The sequence below is a fragment of the Streptopelia decaocto genome (genome assembly GCF_964273445.1).
Source record: "Streptopelia decaocto genome assembly, chromosome: 2".
Taxonomy (NCBI): domain Eukaryota; kingdom Metazoa; phylum Chordata; class Aves; order Columbiformes; family Columbidae; genus Streptopelia; species Streptopelia decaocto.
The window spans coordinates 17,596,381-17,617,039 of record NC_138655.1 but is presented as its reverse complement, the minus strand read 5'-3'; the positions used below and the strand labels follow the sequence as shown (position 1 = coordinate 17,617,039).

Here is a 20,659-nt window from a genome sequence, read left to right as displayed (position 1 = left end):
GGTGGAGTTAATACCTGAAATTCATGTTATGGCTAGAATCTAAAATTGCTGATGGCTGAAATAGAAGTAATTGCTTTTGTTGCAGTTATTGCAATAAGCACAGTCTCTCACCTATTCCCTATGGGCAGATCATATTTTCAGAGTGTAAAACATCACTCCTACAGTCACAGAAATGGCAGGAAAATATTTGTTGAGATGAAATCTACAATAATTGAGAAAATGGACCTCTCCTCCTTTCAGAATGAAAGTAATGTTATAGTAAAATTACAGAATGGGACAAGTCATTTATCACTCTGCAATTACTTTTTTTTTCCTCTATGTCTCTTTTATTTCACTGCTTTTCTCCAACACTTACCCGAAGTACATGCACATACCTCCTGACTCCAAATTATCTCATTCAACAATTGGTTTTATTCCCTCACTGAGACAATCTCCCCTCCATCCACATATATTTCTAAGATTGTTTTTTTAACTGCATTATATACATCAGTCAGGTTTTTGTTTTGTTTTTTTTTTGTTTGTTTGTTTGTTTGTTTGCTTGCTTGTTTCTTTGTTTTTAACTGGATCAAAATGTTCATGAACAATACGGAAGAACAGTGTAGCTACCACTACAAAGGAATTTAATGTTCTGAACAGAATTGAAATATTTTTACTTTCCAGTTTCATCTAGAATAAAAGTACATTATCTCCTATTGATAAATGCAATACCAGCTTTTCAAATCTGCATGGATGAAAAGCATTATTATGATTAAAATATATAGTGTATAAGCTTATGTATGCTCATATTTTCCGATAATTTCACTGACTGTAATAGCTATAGTATATCTTCACACTAGGCTTAGGAAAAGCTAAGTTTGAGACATTTGCCTGTAAAAAGAGCTGCAGTGTAGTTTGTTCCAACAGGTCTGACCAAAATGGGCTTCATTAAATGAGTGCTTGAGTTCACACTGAAGCAGCCAGCCTGCTTGAGATTTATACTGTCAACATGAACAAATATGGATGGTAACCAGATTTAGGCTTGACAGCAAGCTTAGGAAATATTCCACTGACAGTTTTGACATGGTTAACAAAATAACACAGCTGTGGTAAATTAAATGTAAACATTCAGCTTTATGCTGAATTTGTTTTGCTTATTTTTGGCTTAGCCTAAAAAGCACAAAAACTCAGAAACAAAAAGATGAAATTTTTGCAAGAGGAAAACAGCAACATCATGACATAAGGAAAGAGGAGGGGAAGAATGGAATTTAAGAATATAAGCAAAAATAAGAACATCCTAATATACAGTGATTACATGAGAACCATATATGATGTAAACTCAATAAGAATTGTGAGTTATTTCTTCAGTAACCTTCTTCAGACTTGAAGAAAATATCATGTGAGGAGTTTCCCAGGTATTTAAAACTATTTCAACAGTTTCTCAGAAAGTAAAGGACTACAGCAGCTGGAAACAGATGTCATAAATTTTCAGTACTTTCTGCCATTATGACAAATTTCAGATAATAGGTTTCCTAACAGATATCTGGCATACACAAACACAAAGATAATAATTAAAAAACCCACCTTAAAAGCAAAATCCAGCTATCTCCCAGCTCTCAAACATAAATCATTATTCATTTCAAAATAATTTTAAAATGTAATGGATAAAAAGATAAGAATGTGAACACTAGTAAAATTTTGAAACCTATATACATTTGAAACACATTTGAAACCTGTATTCTAAAGAATATATTTATGGAGGTAGTAAGAGTATATTTATGCTTGAAATACACTGAATGTAGAATTTTGAATACGATAGTGTTAAAGAAAAAAAAAAAACACAACAACAAACATGTGCTCATGTAAAATTCCTTTTTTTCTAAAATTACTGCCATATAAAATTAAGAGAATTAGGATCTAGTGTTCTGATCCACCTAAATTTGACAATAAGCTTATATATTTAGTTTCTCCTTACAATTTTGGAAAACAACTTGATTTTTTTTTAGAAAAAAGGAACACTTTTGCTTATTTTTCTCCTTGATGCATGGTGGTGAAAGATATGTGGTGTGAATATGGCTGAGATCTGTCAGAAAGGCTGTCATTCTAGCACTGATGTTTTCCACAGTGTTTCTGTCACTGTGGATTAGAAAAAAAATTCAGCAAGTATAATTCATAAGACTTGAACTCTGCTGAACTATAGCCATAATTCAAATTCCACTGGTATTTTAGCCTGTAGTTAAATTTAAACTGATCATATTGTAGCCCATCCTTTCGAAGGGCAAAATCAGGACTTAAAATTGCAATTTTTTTATCACACTTTCCTTTTAAGTAAACAACCTGAACTATGTTTTAATGTAGCCCAGCAAACAGAATTTTTGCCATTACTAGTAAAAAAAATGCCAGGATTTGTGTTGACCTGACAATTGACCTCAGCATTATTAGGCTTTCTCTTGTTCTAAAATGATTTTAGAATGCTTGTGCTGTAATAACAATTGTCTAGCAATTAGTGGCTAACAGGTCTAATTTAGCTCTGAGGAAACTGTATATGGCAAAATAAGCCTAACAAACCAGGGAATTCACTGCCCGACAAACAGTAATCTTTTATGTTAAGTGAAGCTGAGGAAATTGTGCAATTTTTAAGCTTTACCTTATAACAAATGAAAAAGAAGCAGGTGAAGATATAAAAACAAAAAATTGTGCCCTGGCATAGTGCTGGAAACAGACTTTTTACTTCACCAGCAATGAGTCAAATTTCTTATGTTAAGCTACAGCAGAGGGATATACAAACTAATATTATCATATACAATACATAAAATTTGTATTTTTTAGGTATTAGCTAAGAACAAAAGAATTAAATTCATCATTCTTATATTGGCAAAATATCCAGAGCATTTGAAGTATCATAATTTAAGAATTCATATAATCAAAAATTGCCATATGATTTAACTCTACCTGTCAAACTGGTAATTTGTGCATTTATAATCTACAAATTTACATATGTCTTTCATTTTATTTGTTGTTTTTTTCCTATCATATGCATATTAATAGCAGATAGCAGCTTTCTTTCCCTCATTGTCTGGAATTTCATCACGTTTATCATTCGTTCGGTGTTTTAAACTTAACAGCAAAGACTTTCTGAAAAAGGTCAAGGAACAGCTGCAGAACTTCTATCACTGCAAGCAGCAGTAGATATTTGAGTTATGGAAGCAATAAAACATTCAAAATGGCATTTTGTCATTCAGACAACACAGTACAGAATATCTTGCAATGTTTATAACAACATGAAAATGCTTTCATCATAATAATTCTTTAAGTTCAATAAATAACATTTAATGTTTTACAATATCAAATAGCAATGATTGCCAGCTTTAGACAACAACAACAACAAAAAAAAAAAAAGCTAAAATCAATCCACCAGTGTTTTCTCTGTTAAGATGAGATATTGTGGGCATTTAGTGCAGGGAAATTTAAATACACTTGCTATTTTTAATCACAAGTAAATTTATCATTGTTTGTGCTGAAGCAGGTTTCACAGAAAAGGCTTTTCTCTTTTTTCTATTGAGTTGATATTAACTGAATCAGTCTTCCAGTGGGGGGGGGTGGGGGCAGGGAAAGAAATGGTTTTTTGTTACTAAAAATATATCTTTATATAAACACACATATATATGGGTTAAACCCATCAGAAATCATTATCTTCCTCTACCCATGGTTTACTTACACAAGACTCTAAATAAAATAAGTCTTCTCCTCTGGGCTTTTCATTTCCACCTCAGAGGTTGCAAACTGCTGTCTCTCTTTAAGAGAGTCATGGTTCTGCTCCACTGCCAACAAGGTTTGGGAATGAATAGCATGCCTCGTTAAATGCATGAAGCAAGAGACCAACAGCAATGTAGTACAAAGCTAACGAGGTAGCTGATTGTCTGGGACAATATTTCTGTTGCATTGATATCAACCTTATTTCTGAAACCAATCGGAGAAGAAAATCATAGTATCCACCCCAGAGTAGACATGTAGGCACAGGAGAATGTCCATTTACGCTAGAGTTTAAGTTCCTTTCAGGGTCTTTCATCTAGTACTTTTTCCCTTAGAAGATTCTCAATTTCTGAGCTATTTTGTTGCAAATGATGCAACAGAAGGATCTCTGAAATATCAGATTAATAAGTCCTGAAATACTAGGCTCAGTAAAGCCTCATGGTTCTTGTGGCTATGATATAAAATATTGTAAATATTACCATGTAACAATGAACACCATGGCATTGTTTGTTGTAGTCATTATAAATAACTCTTAATGGCTAATCTTCATTACACATCAATGACAGTTTTTACTTCAAGGCAAACATCAAAAGTTATGCCTTTTAACAGTCATGAAAGGCAAGCCCTATTATGTTCAGTCCAATAAGGCAATATTAGCATGAATCAAAACTGAACATATTAAACCACTGATTAGGTAAGCAAAAACTTTGTACATGCAAATTCTTCAATATATCGTAAAAAGAAGTTGATTTAACTTGTAATACAATCCCATTGTCTTTTAACCTCAACAAATTTAGGTTCTTCTAAACAGTATTAGACACCTTTTCTATTTATGCTGAAAACTATAAACATATCTGAATGTTGTTTCAGATAACATTGTAAACCTTTTATATACCCACTGTTTCAGAAACTTGATAATTATCTGTGAGTCTGCATTTAATTGCAGTATCAAAGAGGTATCATTATGTCCAACCACTAACATGCAAAGAACAGTATTTTCTGGGTAATGCTGAAGCTATTATAAGCATGTCTATAATTAACCTTGTAACTCCTTGCAATAGAATCTGCCAATGATGAAACTAAAATTTCTCTTAATCTAGTCATTTCAGTGGTACATGACAGAAGTGCAGGAATAGTCTTCAACCTCCATGTTTTGAAATAAAATATCTTGCTTAATCTGCCATTTCTTCTTTGCATTATTATTACTGACAAACTCTCTGAAGCACCATCCACTAGCAGGCATTCTTGATTATGTCCTTATTTAAAAATCCATACTAAATTTGAAATAAGTGACCCATTCATAACTATATTTTTCACTCTTTTACTATATCCTCAATGCTTTCACAGTATTAAATACATGAGGAGACAGATATATATGTAAATTTTGGTCATTTAACTTTGACTGGCTCGCAGTTGCCCACCAAGCCACTCTACCACTCCTCCTCAGCAGGACAGGAGGTGAAAAATGGGATGAAAAAATCACGGGTTGAGATAAGGACAGGAAGATCACTCACTAGTTACCATCATGGGCAAAACAGACACAACCTGGGGAAGATTAAATGCATTTATTGCCAACTAAAAATAGCAGTAGGAAAGCAAGAAATAAGAACAAAACTAAAGCCACCTTCCTCTTATCCTCTTTCTTCCCAGGCTGAATTTCACTTCTTTGTTCCTGACTCTTCTGTCTCTTCCCTTCCCCCAGGTGGTGCAGGGGGACAGGCAATTGGGGTTGCAATCAGTTCGTAACACTCCGTTCCTGCAGCTCCTATGTCCTCATGTTCTTTCCCTGCTCCAGTGTCAGGTCTCTCCCATGGGAGATAGTCCTTCACAACCTTCTTCACCATTGGTACCTTCCACAGCCTGCACTTCTTCAAGAACTTTCTTATGGATAGATGAGGTTCTTACAGACACGGTTTAGTGCTAGTGTTAGGTTAACAGCCAGACTCAATGGACTTGAGGGTGTCTTCCAAGCAAAATTATTCTATGATTCTACAATTCTCAGAACTGCACCAGCATGGGTCCTTTCCGTGGGGTGCAATCCTTCAGGAGTACACTGCTCCAGTGTGGACCCCCATGGATTCACAGGTCTTGCCAACAAATCTGCTCTAGCGTGGACTCCTGTCCATGAGCCACAGTTCCTGCCAGAAACCTGCTCCTGCATGGGCTCTGCATGGGGTCAAAGCCTCCTTCAGGGCACACCCATCTGCTCTGACAGGGGGCCATCCATGGGCTGCAGGTTGGATATATGATCCACTGTGGACCTCCATGGACTGCAGAGACACAAACTGTATCACCACAGTCTTCTCCACAGGCTGTGAGGGAATCTCATCTCCAGTGCCTGGAGCACCTCCTCCCACAACTTTTTCACTGACCTTGGTGTCTCTGGGTTTGTTTCTCTCACATTTTCTCACTCCACCCCTTCAGCTACTGTTGTGCAGCATTTTTTACCCTTAACTGTGTTATTACAGAGGTGCCACTAGCTTGCCTGATTTGCTCAGCTGTGTCCTGTAGTGGATCCATTTTGGAGCCAGCTAGAACTGGCTCTGTCCAACGTGGTGGCAGCTTTTGATCACTTCTCACAGAAGTCACTCCTGAAGCCTCCTGTTGTCAAAACCTCACGATGTAAATGCAATACATAAGTACTAATCAAAACAAACTGAATCGTGCGTGCACTGAAATATTTTACTGAACAGCAGATGTTCAACTTATGAATTATGCTCCATTACCAAATATTAAAACTGGGTGTATGCTTATATATATTTTATCAATCAGGGACTGAAACAATTTTGATTTTATGCTAACATGCTACTTTGTAGTACTTACAGTTTCAGAAAAAAAATATAAAATAACTTTTTACAAAGCCTTTATTTGAACTACTATAGGCATGACCTCTGTCTACAGAAGGTGTTTATTTTGTTTTCATTAGAACTGGAATTTATAGACATGGAATAGCTTGATCATCTAAGTGACTTGAGAGAAAGGTGAACTAGCCTAACTTTATGTCTCCAGTACAAGAGAGACATGCAGCTACTGGAAAGAATCCAGTGAAGGGACACCAAGATGATTAAGGGACTGTAGCATCTCTCATATAAGGAAAGGTTGAGAGAGCTGGTCTTGTTTAGCCTAGAGAAGTGAAGGATCAGGCAGACTTTAAAGCATACAAATACCTGAAGGCTGGATGTAAAGAAGATGGAATCAAACTCTTTCCAGTAACACTTAGTGAGAGGACCTGAGGCAATGGGCACAAACTGAAACACGAGAGATTTTTTCTGAACATCAGGAAACAGTCTTCCACTGTGAGGGTGACCAAGCACTAGTACTGGTTAACCAGGGCGATTATGGAGTCATCATCCTTGGACATGTTCAAAGACCATATGGGCAATTGCCTATAGGTGGCTCTGCTTGAGAGGGGCGTTCAACTAGGTGATCTCCAGAGGTCCACCCCAACCTCAATCTTTCTGTAACTCTGTGAACCACACTGACAAGAGAAAATGAATTTGCTGTTTTCTTAATTTTTCACTCAGCTTTAAATTCAAAGTTCCTTAAGAGCAAAAACTGGAAATTTGTAAGGAAAACAATGCTAAGAAATAATGGTTTTGAATGCTTCAGTAAAAATACTTTGGGTCAAAATAAAATTCTGAGGTTTTGAAGATAACTCTGCATCACCATGTTGTGAATTAGTGGGGAGGAAAGCAACATTAAAACATTAACACTGGGGAGGAGGGAGGCTTGAGTGCATTCACCACATCTAAGTGTAAGCCTTAACCCTCTTGAAGTCATTAATATCTTAACCCCTCAGTCACCTGTGACTTGTCAGTAACTATGTACCAGTCTATGAGCTTAAAGTTTTGCTTCTACCATTTGTAGAATGTATCAAATCTTATTTGGCTTTTTTGTTATGTAGACATGCCATTGCTGAATTTAAGAAAAGAAACCATTTTATGAAAAACACACCTTAAAAAGTATTAAATTCATTCTATACAATAGCTCAATGGTGTTTTTCAAGCCATTTAAAGCACTTGTTCAAAATGTAAGAGCTGCATTTAATTTCCTCAAACAATACGATATTAAATTCTATCCACTGCCACATTTGACCGAACTTTCTCTCTGAAATTCTAGATGTGCACAGATTTCATCTTGCCTACTAAAAGTTTTTGGTTAAAGAAATAAATATATGAAGCTTTTTTGGGCCAGAGAAGTTGGTCTTTTAAACTTTGTGCCCATCTGAGTGAGAGAGATTGTGTAATTTTTCAAGGACTCTTACCACATTTTTTGTGGTCTCCCTTCCTAAACACACCTACCTTCATTATGAATATTCTAATCACTTGAATAAATATCCTTTTTTTTTTCTTCTTCCAAAGTGGAACATAAGGATGGCTTCCACACAGAAGATTAGAGAAAGAAATGAACCAATGTAGCTAAACTGTTTCTGAAATGTAATCAGGTTTTGACCGAGTCCTCTGGCTTTGCGATTAATAAACTCAGGTGCGAAGGGGTAGGCCCCTCTGATCAATTAATGGAGTGTGATGCAGATGGCAATATAAGACAGAAATTAGCAGGTAAAATGCACCCCTCTAGCAGCAATGACAGACGTTGGTAGTACTTTATAAAATATTCCTGAGCTGTCCAGCTAATTTTTATTTTATAACATCTAAACAAGTTCATTACTCTTGGTTCAGATAAAATTATACACCTGGAAACAGAATACAGTTGTTGCTGCCAGGTGTCTGGGTCTTGAATTTAAAGACAACTGGTGTCATATCTTAGCTTTATTGCTTTACTTTGACTCATCTGACATTATCAGAACTCCTAGTACTTTTGGTTTAAAGTGTAGGTATAAAGCATAAGTGATTGTAATATAGTGGTTCAGACAATGAAATAGATTACAAAACTTCAGAACAGTCCTTCACGAAATGAAAGTGAATTACTGAACTTCAGTGATTTCTCACATAGTCTAAGGTCAAACATGTTATAAACAGTATTATACATAAAACAGCTCTACTGATTACAACACAAAATTAGTTGACCCATGACATCACTTCATACCATTGGTTACTTGCTTCTGGGAATTCATTTAGAGAATCACATAAAAACATGATGCCATCTACTTGGCATATGAAAAGCAAAACACTCTTAGTGGAAACAACAGGTTCTAACATCTGTCCATACTCATCTAATATAAGCCATTTCTTAGAAATAGCTGCAATGCACCAAGTACAGCAGCTGGACTGTAGAGGCAAATCATGTTAGTGAAAAATGTCAGTCTATTTTTTTTTTTTTTTTCCAATAAAAGCCAGAATTTCAAACTTACCTTATTACTATTGATAGCTGTGATGACCCACACACATTGAGCATTGCTGTCATACTGGAATGGAAAATTGGGTGATGTGAAAGTACCTCCAGGTCCCTGAAGATTTGATCCACAAGTCTTGACTGCAAAATGAAAGTTCACCATTTAATTCACATACAAAATACATGTATCAAGTTCATAAACCAACCTCTAATTTATATTAATCAAGATGTGAAGATTAAAATGTCATTGCACAAAAATAGAACCACCTCATACAAGATCATAGAATATTTATGTTTAGCTATTCTGACAAAGTAAAATAGACTTTCTTTTATGTCCAAGATTATAATATTTTTTTAAAAAGTAGTATATTTGGAGTAAAAAAGGTAACTACAGTAAGAGAAACTGCTCCATTTATTTTTAAAAGTAAACTTTAAGAAGTAATTTATGTCATTACCTTCACTAATGTCTTGAAAGACAAGAGTTATATAGTGGCATACAAAGATCACTTTTATCACTGCGCACTTTTTGTGTATATGTATTGGTGTGTGGCGTGTCAGCATTTTTTTTTGTTGTGACTACTGTCCAACCCATTTTACCAATGGCTGAACCACTGAAAACTTTAAAGGAATCTTGTAGAAGTTAGACTTACACAAAGTAGTGTTATGTATTTTTAAAGACTACAAAAGGCGTTTATTTACAAATCAAAGTCTGTGTGGTTATTTACAGTATCATATCTTAAACAAAACAAACTGATATCCTTATTTACTGTAGGTTGCATCTCACATCACAAATAACACAAAGGACATAAACTGTGTGCTTTCTGCTTGAGAATGACATTTTTAAGGCAGTAAATTCGTTGTTGAAGTCAATAAAAGTTTTTTGATGGTCCCTTGATATTCAGATCTTTGCTGAATGCACTGTTGCTTATCTTTTCCTGTATGAGGCTGTAGACCTGACATGCAACTTCAGCTAAACATAAGCTTACCCTGTTTTTCCAGTGATTATTATGACACCAAAAATAAACTGCAGAAGATAAAAAAAATTACTTTCTCTGTATTCTGACAGACCATCTTGCTTAACTGAATTTAAAAAAAAAATAATCACACTAAGATACGTGAAATTATCTGGTGGAGTGAAACGTATTGACACAAGATGAGGGAAAGGCTGAGATACTAAATGCCTTCTTTGCCTCAGTCTTTAGTAGTCAGAGGAGTTGTGCTCCAGCTACCAAGCCCCCTGAGCCAGAAGACAGGGATGGGGAGCAGAATGAAGCAGCAATAAACCAAGGTGAAATGGTTAGCGATCTGCTACACCACTTATACGCTCACAAGTCTATGGGGCCAGGTGGGATACAACCAAGGGTGCTGAGGGAGCTGGCGGAGGTGATCACTAAGCAACTTTCCATTATCTAGCACCAATCTTGGCTAACTGAGGAGTTGACTGGAAGCTGACAAGCGTGACACCAATCTACAAGAAGGGCTGCAAGGAGGATTCAGGGAATTATAGGTCTGTCAGTCTAACCTCGTTGATGGAGAAGATCATGGAGCAGATCATCCTGAGTGCCATCAGGTGGCACATACAAGACAACTGACTGATCAGGCCCAGTCAGCATGAATACATGAAAACTAGGTCCTGCTTGACCAACATGATGTCCTTCTACGACAAGGTGACCTGCTTAGTAAATGAAGGAAAGGCTGTGGATGTTGTGTACTTAGACTTCAGTAAGGCCTTTGACACCATCTCCCACAGCATTCTCCTGAAGAAGCTGGCAGCTCATGGCCTGCATAGATGTACTCTTCAATAGATAAAGAACTGCCTTGATGGTCAGGCCCAAAGAGTTGTGAACTCAGTCAAATCCAGTTGGCGGCCGGTCATGAGTGGTGTTCCCCAGGGCTCAGTGTTGGGGCCACACAGAATCACAGAATGTTAGGGATTGGAAGGGACATCGAAAGATCATCTAGTCCAATCCCCCTGCCGGAGCAGGAACACCTAGATGAGGTTACAGAGGAAGGTGTCCAGGTGGGTCTTAAATGTCTCCAGAGTAGGAGACTCCACAACCCACCTGGGCAGCCTGCTCCAGTGTTCTGTTACCCTTACTGAGAAGAAGCTTCTTCTCAAATTTAAGTGGAACCTCTTGTGTTCCAGTTTGAACTCATTACCCCTTGTCCTATCATTGGTTGTCACCGAGAAGAGCCCGGCTCCATCCTCATGACACTCACCCTTTATATATTTGTAAACGTTAATAAGGTCACCCCTCAGTCTCCTCTTCTCCAAGCTAAAGAGACCCAGCTCCCTCAGTCTTTCCTCATAAGGGAGATGCTCCACTCCCTTAATCATCTTTGTGGCTCTGTGCTGGACTCTGCGCTGGACTCAGTTCTGTTCAATATCTTTATCAATGAACTGGATGAAGGGATTGAATGTACCCTCAGTAAGATCACAGATGACACCTAACTGGGTGGGAGTGTTGATCTGCTGGAGGGTAGAAAGGTTATACAGAGGAATCTGAACCAGCTGGATCAGTGGGCTTAGGACAACTGTATGAAGATTAATAAGGCCGAGTGCCAGGTCCTGCACTTGGGTCACAACAAACCCAGGCAGCGCTACAGGCTTGGGGAAGAATGTCTCGAAAGCTACCTGGCAGAAAGTGTGACAAAGAGTTATAGTAAGCCCTGTTAGTCCTCACTCCACTCAGCAGTTGCTGTATTTGATAGCTCAGACACATGGTCCTTGCCTGAGCTACTTTGCAGTGTGCCAATGCAAATTGTGCGAGGAACAAGCAAGACCAAAACACCATGGTTAGTCTATGTAATGACGAGTAATGATCTAAGAGTAATGATCTCATTGGAATTACAGAAATGCAGTATGATAGCTCTCATGACTGGGAGTACTACAGTGGATGGTTACAAGCTATTCAGGAAAGACAGAAAGGGTAGAAAAGGACTGTTTGGCCTCTGTGTAAAAGAAAGGTTAGAGCATGTGGAATTTATCAACAACAAGAGGACAGTTCTCTATAGAGGCTTTGTTTCAAAATCAGTGAGATCTCCATCAGAGGAGATGTCTGCTACAGACCACCTGATCAGGACCAAACCTTCCCCATATAACTCACAGAAGTCCTGGGTCTGCAGGCCCAAGTTCTAGGGGACTTCAATGACCCTGATATTTGCTAGGAAAGCGACACTAGTGCAAAAGCAATCTGGGAGATTTCTGTAGTGAACTTTGGACAACTTCCTAACACAGTGGCAAAATGTGCCAAAGAGGAATGCTGCCTTTTTAGACCTAGTGTTCAAAAATAAGAAAGACTTATTTGGAGTCATGACCCTCAGTTTTGGCCTTTGTTGCAATGACGTAGCATCATAGAGTTTAAGACCCTAAAGGGCATGAGAAAGACAAGTAGCAGAATGAAGACTAGACTCCAGAAGTGCAGTTCAACGGGACCAACCAGGATGCCTCCTATGATGAAAAACACATGCTCGGTGGACAAGAGGAGAGCTATAGACATAATTTACCTTGAATTCAGGAAAATATCTAACAGAGTCCTTCAAAACCTTCTTCACAAACTCATCAACCATGTTTGGGATAGTTAGACCACAAGATGTTTGGAAAACTAGCTGTACTGCTGTGTTCAAAGGATGCTGGTTAAAGACTCAAAATCAAACTGGCAGACGTTTATGAGTAGAGTTCTTCATGCGTAAGTTATCATTCTGATAGTATTCAATATCTTTAAATTTATTTGAATGAGGGGATTGAATGCACACTCACCAAGTTTGCAGTGGGAGGAGAGGCGGCTGCACTGGAAGAAAGAACCACTATAGAGAGAGAGACCTCAGTGGAGTGGAAAACAGGGCCATCAAGAATTACATGAGTTTAAGAAAGGATAAATGTAAAGTCCTATACAAGGGATAAAATAAGCCCCAGAAGCCATGCAGATGAGGGCTGACTATCTGAGGATCAGTTCTGCTGAAAGGCACCTGGGAGCCTTGGTGGACTGGAAGCTGAACAAAACCCAGCAACGTTCCTTGGCAGCAAAGCAAATAAACTTTCTTGGGCTGTATCAGTAAGAACAGAGTCAGCAGATGAAGGGTCATGATTATTTAGCCCTACTTGGTGCTTGTTAGGCCACATATAGAATACTGTGCTTTTGTGGTTCCTCCAGGTTAAGAGACACTGGAAAGGGTGCAGTGAAAGAAAGCCAAGAAGACAGACAAAAAAAAAGATTGAAGGAACTGGATTTGATTGACCTAGAGTCAAAAGGAAAGAATAACTGAATGGGGTTTCACAGAGATTTGTCTTGGGTCAGGTTCATTCAGCATTTTCATTAACACCTTGGACATAATTATTAAATCTGCATTTAACAAAGAGCTGGGAAGAACTGTGAATATATTAGCAAACATAATTAGAGTTACAAATTAGAAACTGAAGAAATGACATTAAAATAAGATGAAATTCAGCAGAGACAACCATAGAACAAAGTACTAATTAGGTGAGCTTTTACAAAATACTGTACTTTTTGCAGAACTTGTTGCTAACTTGCCAGCAGACTTATAAAAGGTAGCATTCATGAATGTTTCACAGGGTCTGAGAAACAAACAAGCAGAAAACAGGAGCAGTGGGCATGAAAATAAAAAGACTAATCGACCAACTGTGAATAGGTCTATATGTTTCATTTCCTGAAACGTAAAGGAGAGCAAGAGATTTATCAACTGGCAAATAATTTCATAATTGCCTCTTCTTAAATAAATTGGCTTTGTAATAATCCTTGTAGGGGAACAGTGAATCCCTTGGCAGAAAAATAACCAAGGTCTCAATCCTGAAGTGTTTAAACTACCTCTCTTGAATGAAGTCACAGAGAAATCCATATAAGCAGCCATGTTAGTACAGCCACATGTACTGAAGCATTTATTGGGATATGAAATAATTAACATCTGCCAGATGAACACCACTCAAATAGCAGACTTCAACTGTAACTCAATATGCACTAAATGGCTGGGCAAAGATTCTCATGTCATTTTTTGAACTTCTTTTCTTTCTCAGGAAGGTATTGTTTGTTCTGCTGTCCTGCAACAATGGTGTGCTACAAGACGCAAATTAAATTGGACAAAAATTAAAAATTACCAACAGAATTTTAGTCTTGCATGATGCATTGATCTTGAAAAAGTCCAGCTAAAAATAAGCAACTGTCTGAGAGGATGAATACACTCTAAAATTTCAATAAAACGCAGAACGTGACCAGTTAAATTTCAGCTGCTGTTTATGTTATTTTCTCTCCTTACCTACAACATAAAGCCATACTTTCCTCATAGCTTCAAATTCCAACTTATTTTCAATATAACTTATCTGTAAATCACAGTGGGGTAAATGCCTTGATTTTCTGCCATATTAGTTCACCAGTTCCATCTACCTGAGTAACTGAAATTTTGCCATGGTGATGGGAGAAATAAATTATAAAACATATTTTTAAAATAATAATAATTTAAAAATATGAAAAAGGAAGGATGATTGTTGGTAAACTACAAGATAATACAACTGCAATTAAATTGTCAGGTTATCTGACATAACTTTACAATTTTCTCATAGTATCTTCTAGAAGTCAAAAGGTTCATAAATCAGCCAAACTTTCAAAGTAACATATTCCTAGAAACTAGTCTTCAGGTCTAGAAGATGTTAATAATCTACAACATTTGCTTATATTTTGGGAGTGATGTATCAGTTTTCCTTCTCAAATTCCTAATATATTTCTCCTGTAGAAATTCTTCAGACTCATTCCAGATTCACTTTTATGAATACGATCTTATGCAAGTTCCAGCTGGTGTTGTATGATAAGTCCTAAAGAGAGTTAATCTTTCTATTTTGGCAGGCAGTTATACTCAGTCACTCACATGCTCTATGAAAACAAATCCTAAGGATTTATGATGTCAAATCAAATGCACATAACAGAATAGGAATGTTCCTGTTTAGAACTCTGCCCAGTTGCAGTATATGGATGTAACTAATTATTGAAATTCACATGCCATTTTTGAAAAGTGTATCACTACTGTGGAATTTTTGTGTGTACAATATAATTTATATAATGAATGAAGATTATTGTAAGCTATACTGGACAAATAGGAAACACCACATGATAAAAAGCAACAGTTCAAATGACATTTTAAAGAACAACAGGTGAAGTATCTAATAAATCACCCGTGCTTTTGTTATCCACAAAGGTGCATCAGCTCACAAGAAAATATTCATTTCTTACATAAAATAACATTTATGTATGATTGCCTAATTTGTTTGCCCAAATGATTTGTATACATACATGCAGTTCAGTAAGCAGATGCACACATATTTTTGCAGATACTTTCTTCATGTTACTATGTGATATTGATGTTACTTATGCAAAATTATTTCAAAATGTTTATTGCATGTTCTGTGCATGAAACTTAGAGAAGACATAATTATTAGTCTAAAAGAAATGTTAATATTCCAGCTTTCTTATATCTAAGAGTCTAATTGAAACATCTTGTTAAACAAAATAATCAAAATTACAGCACAGCAATGTTACTTAAATCATTAATTTTAATGCAACTAATGACACTCTAAAGCGTTACATATTTGACAAACTATAGTATCTATGCCATCTGTCTGGCTTTTCACTATATAGCATTGTATCAATTCCTAATAACTTTCTTAATATTGATATTGATAAATGAAATGCTAATTGCAGTATACTTTCCTTTTTAAGTGCCTTTTCAATGGCAGATTGCTAAATTGTATTATGAAACACATAATACACAGAGGACAGCGAGATTTGCAGTACAGTTAATATTATGTGGGTTATGAAAGCCAAGAATCTTTATATCATTTTATCATTGTTATCATACAAGGAATAAATACATCCTGTCATGCAGCCAGACTTACATGAGAGCCTCATGATGATATGTCTTTGAAATCTAAATATGCTTTTACTTATAAAACACAGCAAATAGGGTTTGGAAGAACCTTGAAAAGATATGTAGTCCATTGTCCCAGCTGAAGGTAAGATTACATGTGCTTAAACTCTCCTGGATATCTGTAAATCTCACATATTCTTTAAAACTACTGACATACCTAAATATTCTTTACTTTAGAAAGTTTTGCTAGTGTCCAATCATAAACCTTCCTTTGCACAATTCTAGCCCATTATATTTCATGTTTTCCCTCTTTCTCTGGATTCTTCTTTCTCTAGATCAAAGAGTCCCAGTTCTTTCCACTTGTTTATATTAAGTTATATTTTAGAGAATTTTGATACTTTAAAATACTTCTGTCCTGTTTTCACTGGTCTACTAATTTCTTGAAACTTCATTTCCATAGCAAGGAAAATCAGAGGTGGTCACATTGCATAGCCTTAGGCACCGAAGATGAGAGATGAGCTCCTTGATTTAATCAGCTGTGTCTAAAACCTCCTCCAGAGAGGAATCCACAGACAAGACTAACAGATTATATAATACTACTTAATAATATATGTAAACAACCTTATACAAGTATGCCACACCCAGATGGTTAAATTGGAACATTAGAAGACTACCATCTTGTCATAGGTATCTGATTTAGGATATGTGAATAAGCTGAAAACTCTAGTAGATAAAGCCTTACTAGTTTTACTCTAAAAAGAGATTTCATTTATGTGAATAACATGATTAATTCCGCTATACATGTGTGTCTGTGTGTATGTGTACCTCTTTATCAATTTTTAATAATTATACATACATATAGTACATACAGTAAACCGTAGTAGGATATAAAAGGTTAATAGTATGTATATTTATATCTATACAACTAAACTTTTTACTTGTTTATGTGATAGGTTATTGTTGAAATGTATACTGCCATGAACCATTGTAAACCTATTTCTGCAGCTGTAACACCTATTATGTTTTTCTTCATCTCAGATTGCCAACCTACATTTAGCACTTCATGCTTATTCACCCTCAGTCTCATTTAGACTTTCCTGGTATTTTATTAGCTAAAAAAATAATCACCCATGTAATTTTCCAGCTTTTGTTGATTTCTACCATACACAATCATTCCACCCTCAGTCTTGAGGGTCACAAATTTGGGGAAATGTTTAGAGGGGAAGCCATATGAGAAGCAGCTAAAGTCACTTGGGTTGTTCTGCCCAGAAAAGTGGAGACTGAGGGGAGACCTCATCATGGTATACAACTTCTTCACAAGGGGAGAAGGAGGGACAAGCACTGACCTCTTCTCTCTGGTGACTAATGATAGGGCCCTAGGGAATGGCAGGAAGATGTGCCAGGGGAGGCTTAGATTGGACATTAGGAAGTTCTTCACCCAGGCAGTGATGGAGCACTGGAACAGGCTCCCCAGGGAGGTAGTTACAGCCTCAAGCCAAACAGTATCCAAGAAGTGACTGGACAATGCCCTCAGACACATAGTGTGAATTTTGGGGTTGACCTATGCAGTAATAGGTGTTGGACTCAATGATCCTTATGTCTCCCTTCCAATTCAGGACATACTATGCTTCTATGACTTTTTTTCCTTCTTCCACTGGCCAGAAACATCTCACACCTCTCTCTGGACATTAGTATAAGTATCCATAGCCTTGAATTACAATATAAATGTACCTTCTGTTTTCCATACCCAAGTGGTTTTTGTGAATAAACTGTAGTCTTCAATATTAGGCTTTGCTGTTGTGCCCGTTTACATGTATATGTACAAACTAATATTTTCATTATGTATACTAATATATATATACACACCAATACATTCATTATTTGATTCAGGTATTTGTCATATTTCTTGTCATAGTATTTGGACATTAAATATATTCAGCAGAATGACTGTGCTTTTCTTTTCTTACATTTCTTTGTATTTTTTGTCCTTTACCCATTTTGTCAGTGTCAAAACCAGGTATAGACTTTCTTTTCCAGTCCTTATCAATCCTAAATTCAAGTATTTCTCATCTGCTTAGAAAATGCATAATGAAGATGCTTCGTGAACTAATTATTCTATATTGTATCACTTCAATTTTAAAATCCAACTTGGTGAGTCTTAATATTCAACATGTGATAGATTTTCATCAGTTCATTCTAAAGAAAACTTCATAAGGTAAGTTCCCAAGTGAAATAAGCATGCTGAACTACAAAGTTCGTATTAAATAAAACAGTATAGGTGGGACCTTTTCACTAAGGAATTGTGGACATCAAGATTACAGACTTAACTATTTACAAAATATTCATTTAATAGTATTGGTTATGAAACAATAGACAAATGTGAAATGAACAAATCATTATAAGGACAATAATTCCTCTTTACCTTTACACACAGGTCTATGATCACTCCATGCAGCAAAGACTTCAGCTATTCTCTGGCAGGTGATACTTTTTGAACCTTGTAGCACATAATCTTCATCACAGGAGAACTGCACTGTTGCTCCCAAGCTAAAATCAAACAATGACACAAAGAAGAAGCAATTTTTTACAAATAGATATCAATAGTTTTTCTGTTACTTTAAGTATGATGTTTCTAAACAACAATACAAACATGTAATTCAGTAAATATGATTTTTTTGCTCTTAGTACTAAAAGGCTACAGTCTATCTACTAGCCTGACAGTGCAGTGTTCAGCCTTCTCTGGGATCACTTTAGCAAGAACTGGTTTACCTCTTTTTAAAAGTCTTCTTGAGGTTAAGAGACTATTTTCTGACCTAACTTCTGACCTGGACACTGTGTAACAAGTGCCTTGTAAATAAGAAGTTCTTTTTTGTTTTTTTTTCTTTCATTTTAGATGGGGATTTTAGTGCTGTAATAGTAATTTCAGTTTCAGTTCAGTTTACAAAGGCAGACAAAAAAATTAAAAAGACTCAGCACAGATTGCAGAGATTAACTTTTGTTAGGTAATCAATTCAAATTCATCCACGATGAAAATAACTGATTGATACTAAATAGAACAAGAATTAAATTTAAGGGAGTTCAAAATGTTAGATGGTTCAAAAGGAATGCTGTCAGCACAAGAGATGATGAAATTTGGAGAGTACCTGGCCTTTACAGAAACATAGATAAAAAGTAATGAGGTCATGAAAGATGATACAGTGATCTGAACAGACATCGCGGAAAAGGAGGATTTGATAGCTGATAACAGCTCTATAAACTATTCCAAAACAGTTCCTAATTGTATAAGAAATAATAACATTTGTGAAAGAATGAGATAAAGAAGAGCTGCAGAGTCCATGAAAAACAGAAGAAGATGTAAAAGTGCAAAACTAGAAGAATAAAGAAGTAAACACAATGTAAAGGTCCTTGAAAGGTAAGGCTGAAAACCTTCTATATGAGACTGAGGAAAAAGAGCCACAAGGCAGATCACAGAGTTAGGGAAAACTTCAAAATTATGAAACAGAAAGATGATCTTAATGTTAAAAAACGATGATCATTAATGTTAAAAATTATACTCAGCTACTCCAGGGACTATATGGTTAGGAAGGTTAAAGGGGTAGCAATTGGGAAGGCAAAAATATCTTTCTTAAGAGTAGATTTTCACATATCTGCTGTAGAAAGTCTGAAGCCCTTTAATTATTAAAAAAAAGGCACATAAAAAAATATTTCCTTTAACTAACCATGGACTGATTTAAAGAGGAAACACAGAGCAGGAAGTACACTATTTACTAAAAAAAAAAAAAAGAAAAATTAACAGATTGTGCCAAAACTGTAACTGGCAAAAATTCCGGAGGGTTGAAATGATTATGAAGACTTTACAAGCCTGATATTTATTTTTATTATCTCCAAAAGTATAAATAACATTCATATTACACACTTCACTTGTCCAAATCAGTTTCAACATTAAACTGATATTTGACAGTATATGACTGTAAGCCTAGTGGACTCATTAGCACAGTGAGATTGGAAAATGTGCAACATCTGTAATGTGTGCCATGTGAGTGAGATCTAATAAAAGCAGTTAGATAAGCAGGTTGTAAAACATGAGTCTAAGAAAAAAAATGGAAGAGACAGACATCAGTTCCTATGGCAGATCAACTCAAAAAAACAATAATATAAAAAAAAAAAAATCAAACAAGCACTTCCTATATGGAATGTCAAAAGAAGTACAATGAAGAAAAAATCCTGCAGGAAATCTGTATAATCCTTCTGGACTTGCAGTCTAAGAATGGCATCCATAAAGACCTGCATATTGACTGTCATGAGCTTGTCAAGTAAATGTTAAGAAAATGGGTCTCTCAGAAACTTAAAAGACTAGTCAAGATTAATTTTTTTAAAAGTTTTCCTGTCATTATTTACCTATACACACTTTCAAAAATAGAAAAGTATTAATCCTTTCACAGTTATCTAGTAGGAGAAATCCTTGTTTCAGCTAATGATATTTTTTCTCCAACACCTTTTATTGATGACATACAAGAATTCAGTTCAAAATCCATCTTCCTCTAAAAAAAGTTTGGTAACTGAGCACAGAAGGGTAAAATGTCACTTCCTTCTCCAGGTATAGCACATGAGGTGAATATGGTGAAGATGGCTTCACTAAGTGCAAAGCATGCCTGACAAACTTGGTGGCTTTCTATGATGGGGTTATAGCATTAGTGGATAAGGGAAGAGCAACTGATGTCATCTACCTGGACTTATGCAAAGCATTTGACACTGTCCTACATTA

The 20,659-nt window shown here is 36.1% G+C and overlaps 1 protein-coding gene across 3 annotated transcripts in view; it reads right to left on the bottom strand.

Annotated features, from left to right (window-relative positions):
- The window catches only part of CSMD3 (CUB and Sushi multiple domains 3), a gene marked incomplete at its 5' end in the record, with an annotated part of 631,488 nt that overhangs the window by 338,894 nt on the left and 271,935 nt on the right, over positions 1-20,659 (bottom strand). For all 3 annotated transcript variants that reach the window (XM_082045128.1, XM_082045129.1, XM_082045130.1), the window contains 2 exons: positions 9,041-9,162; positions 18,317-18,441. In XM_082045128.1, the coding sequence (XP_081901254.1) occupies positions 9,041-9,162; positions 18,317-18,441 (247 nt within the window). The remainder of the gene's footprint in view (positions 1-9,040; positions 9,163-18,316; positions 18,442-20,659) is intronic.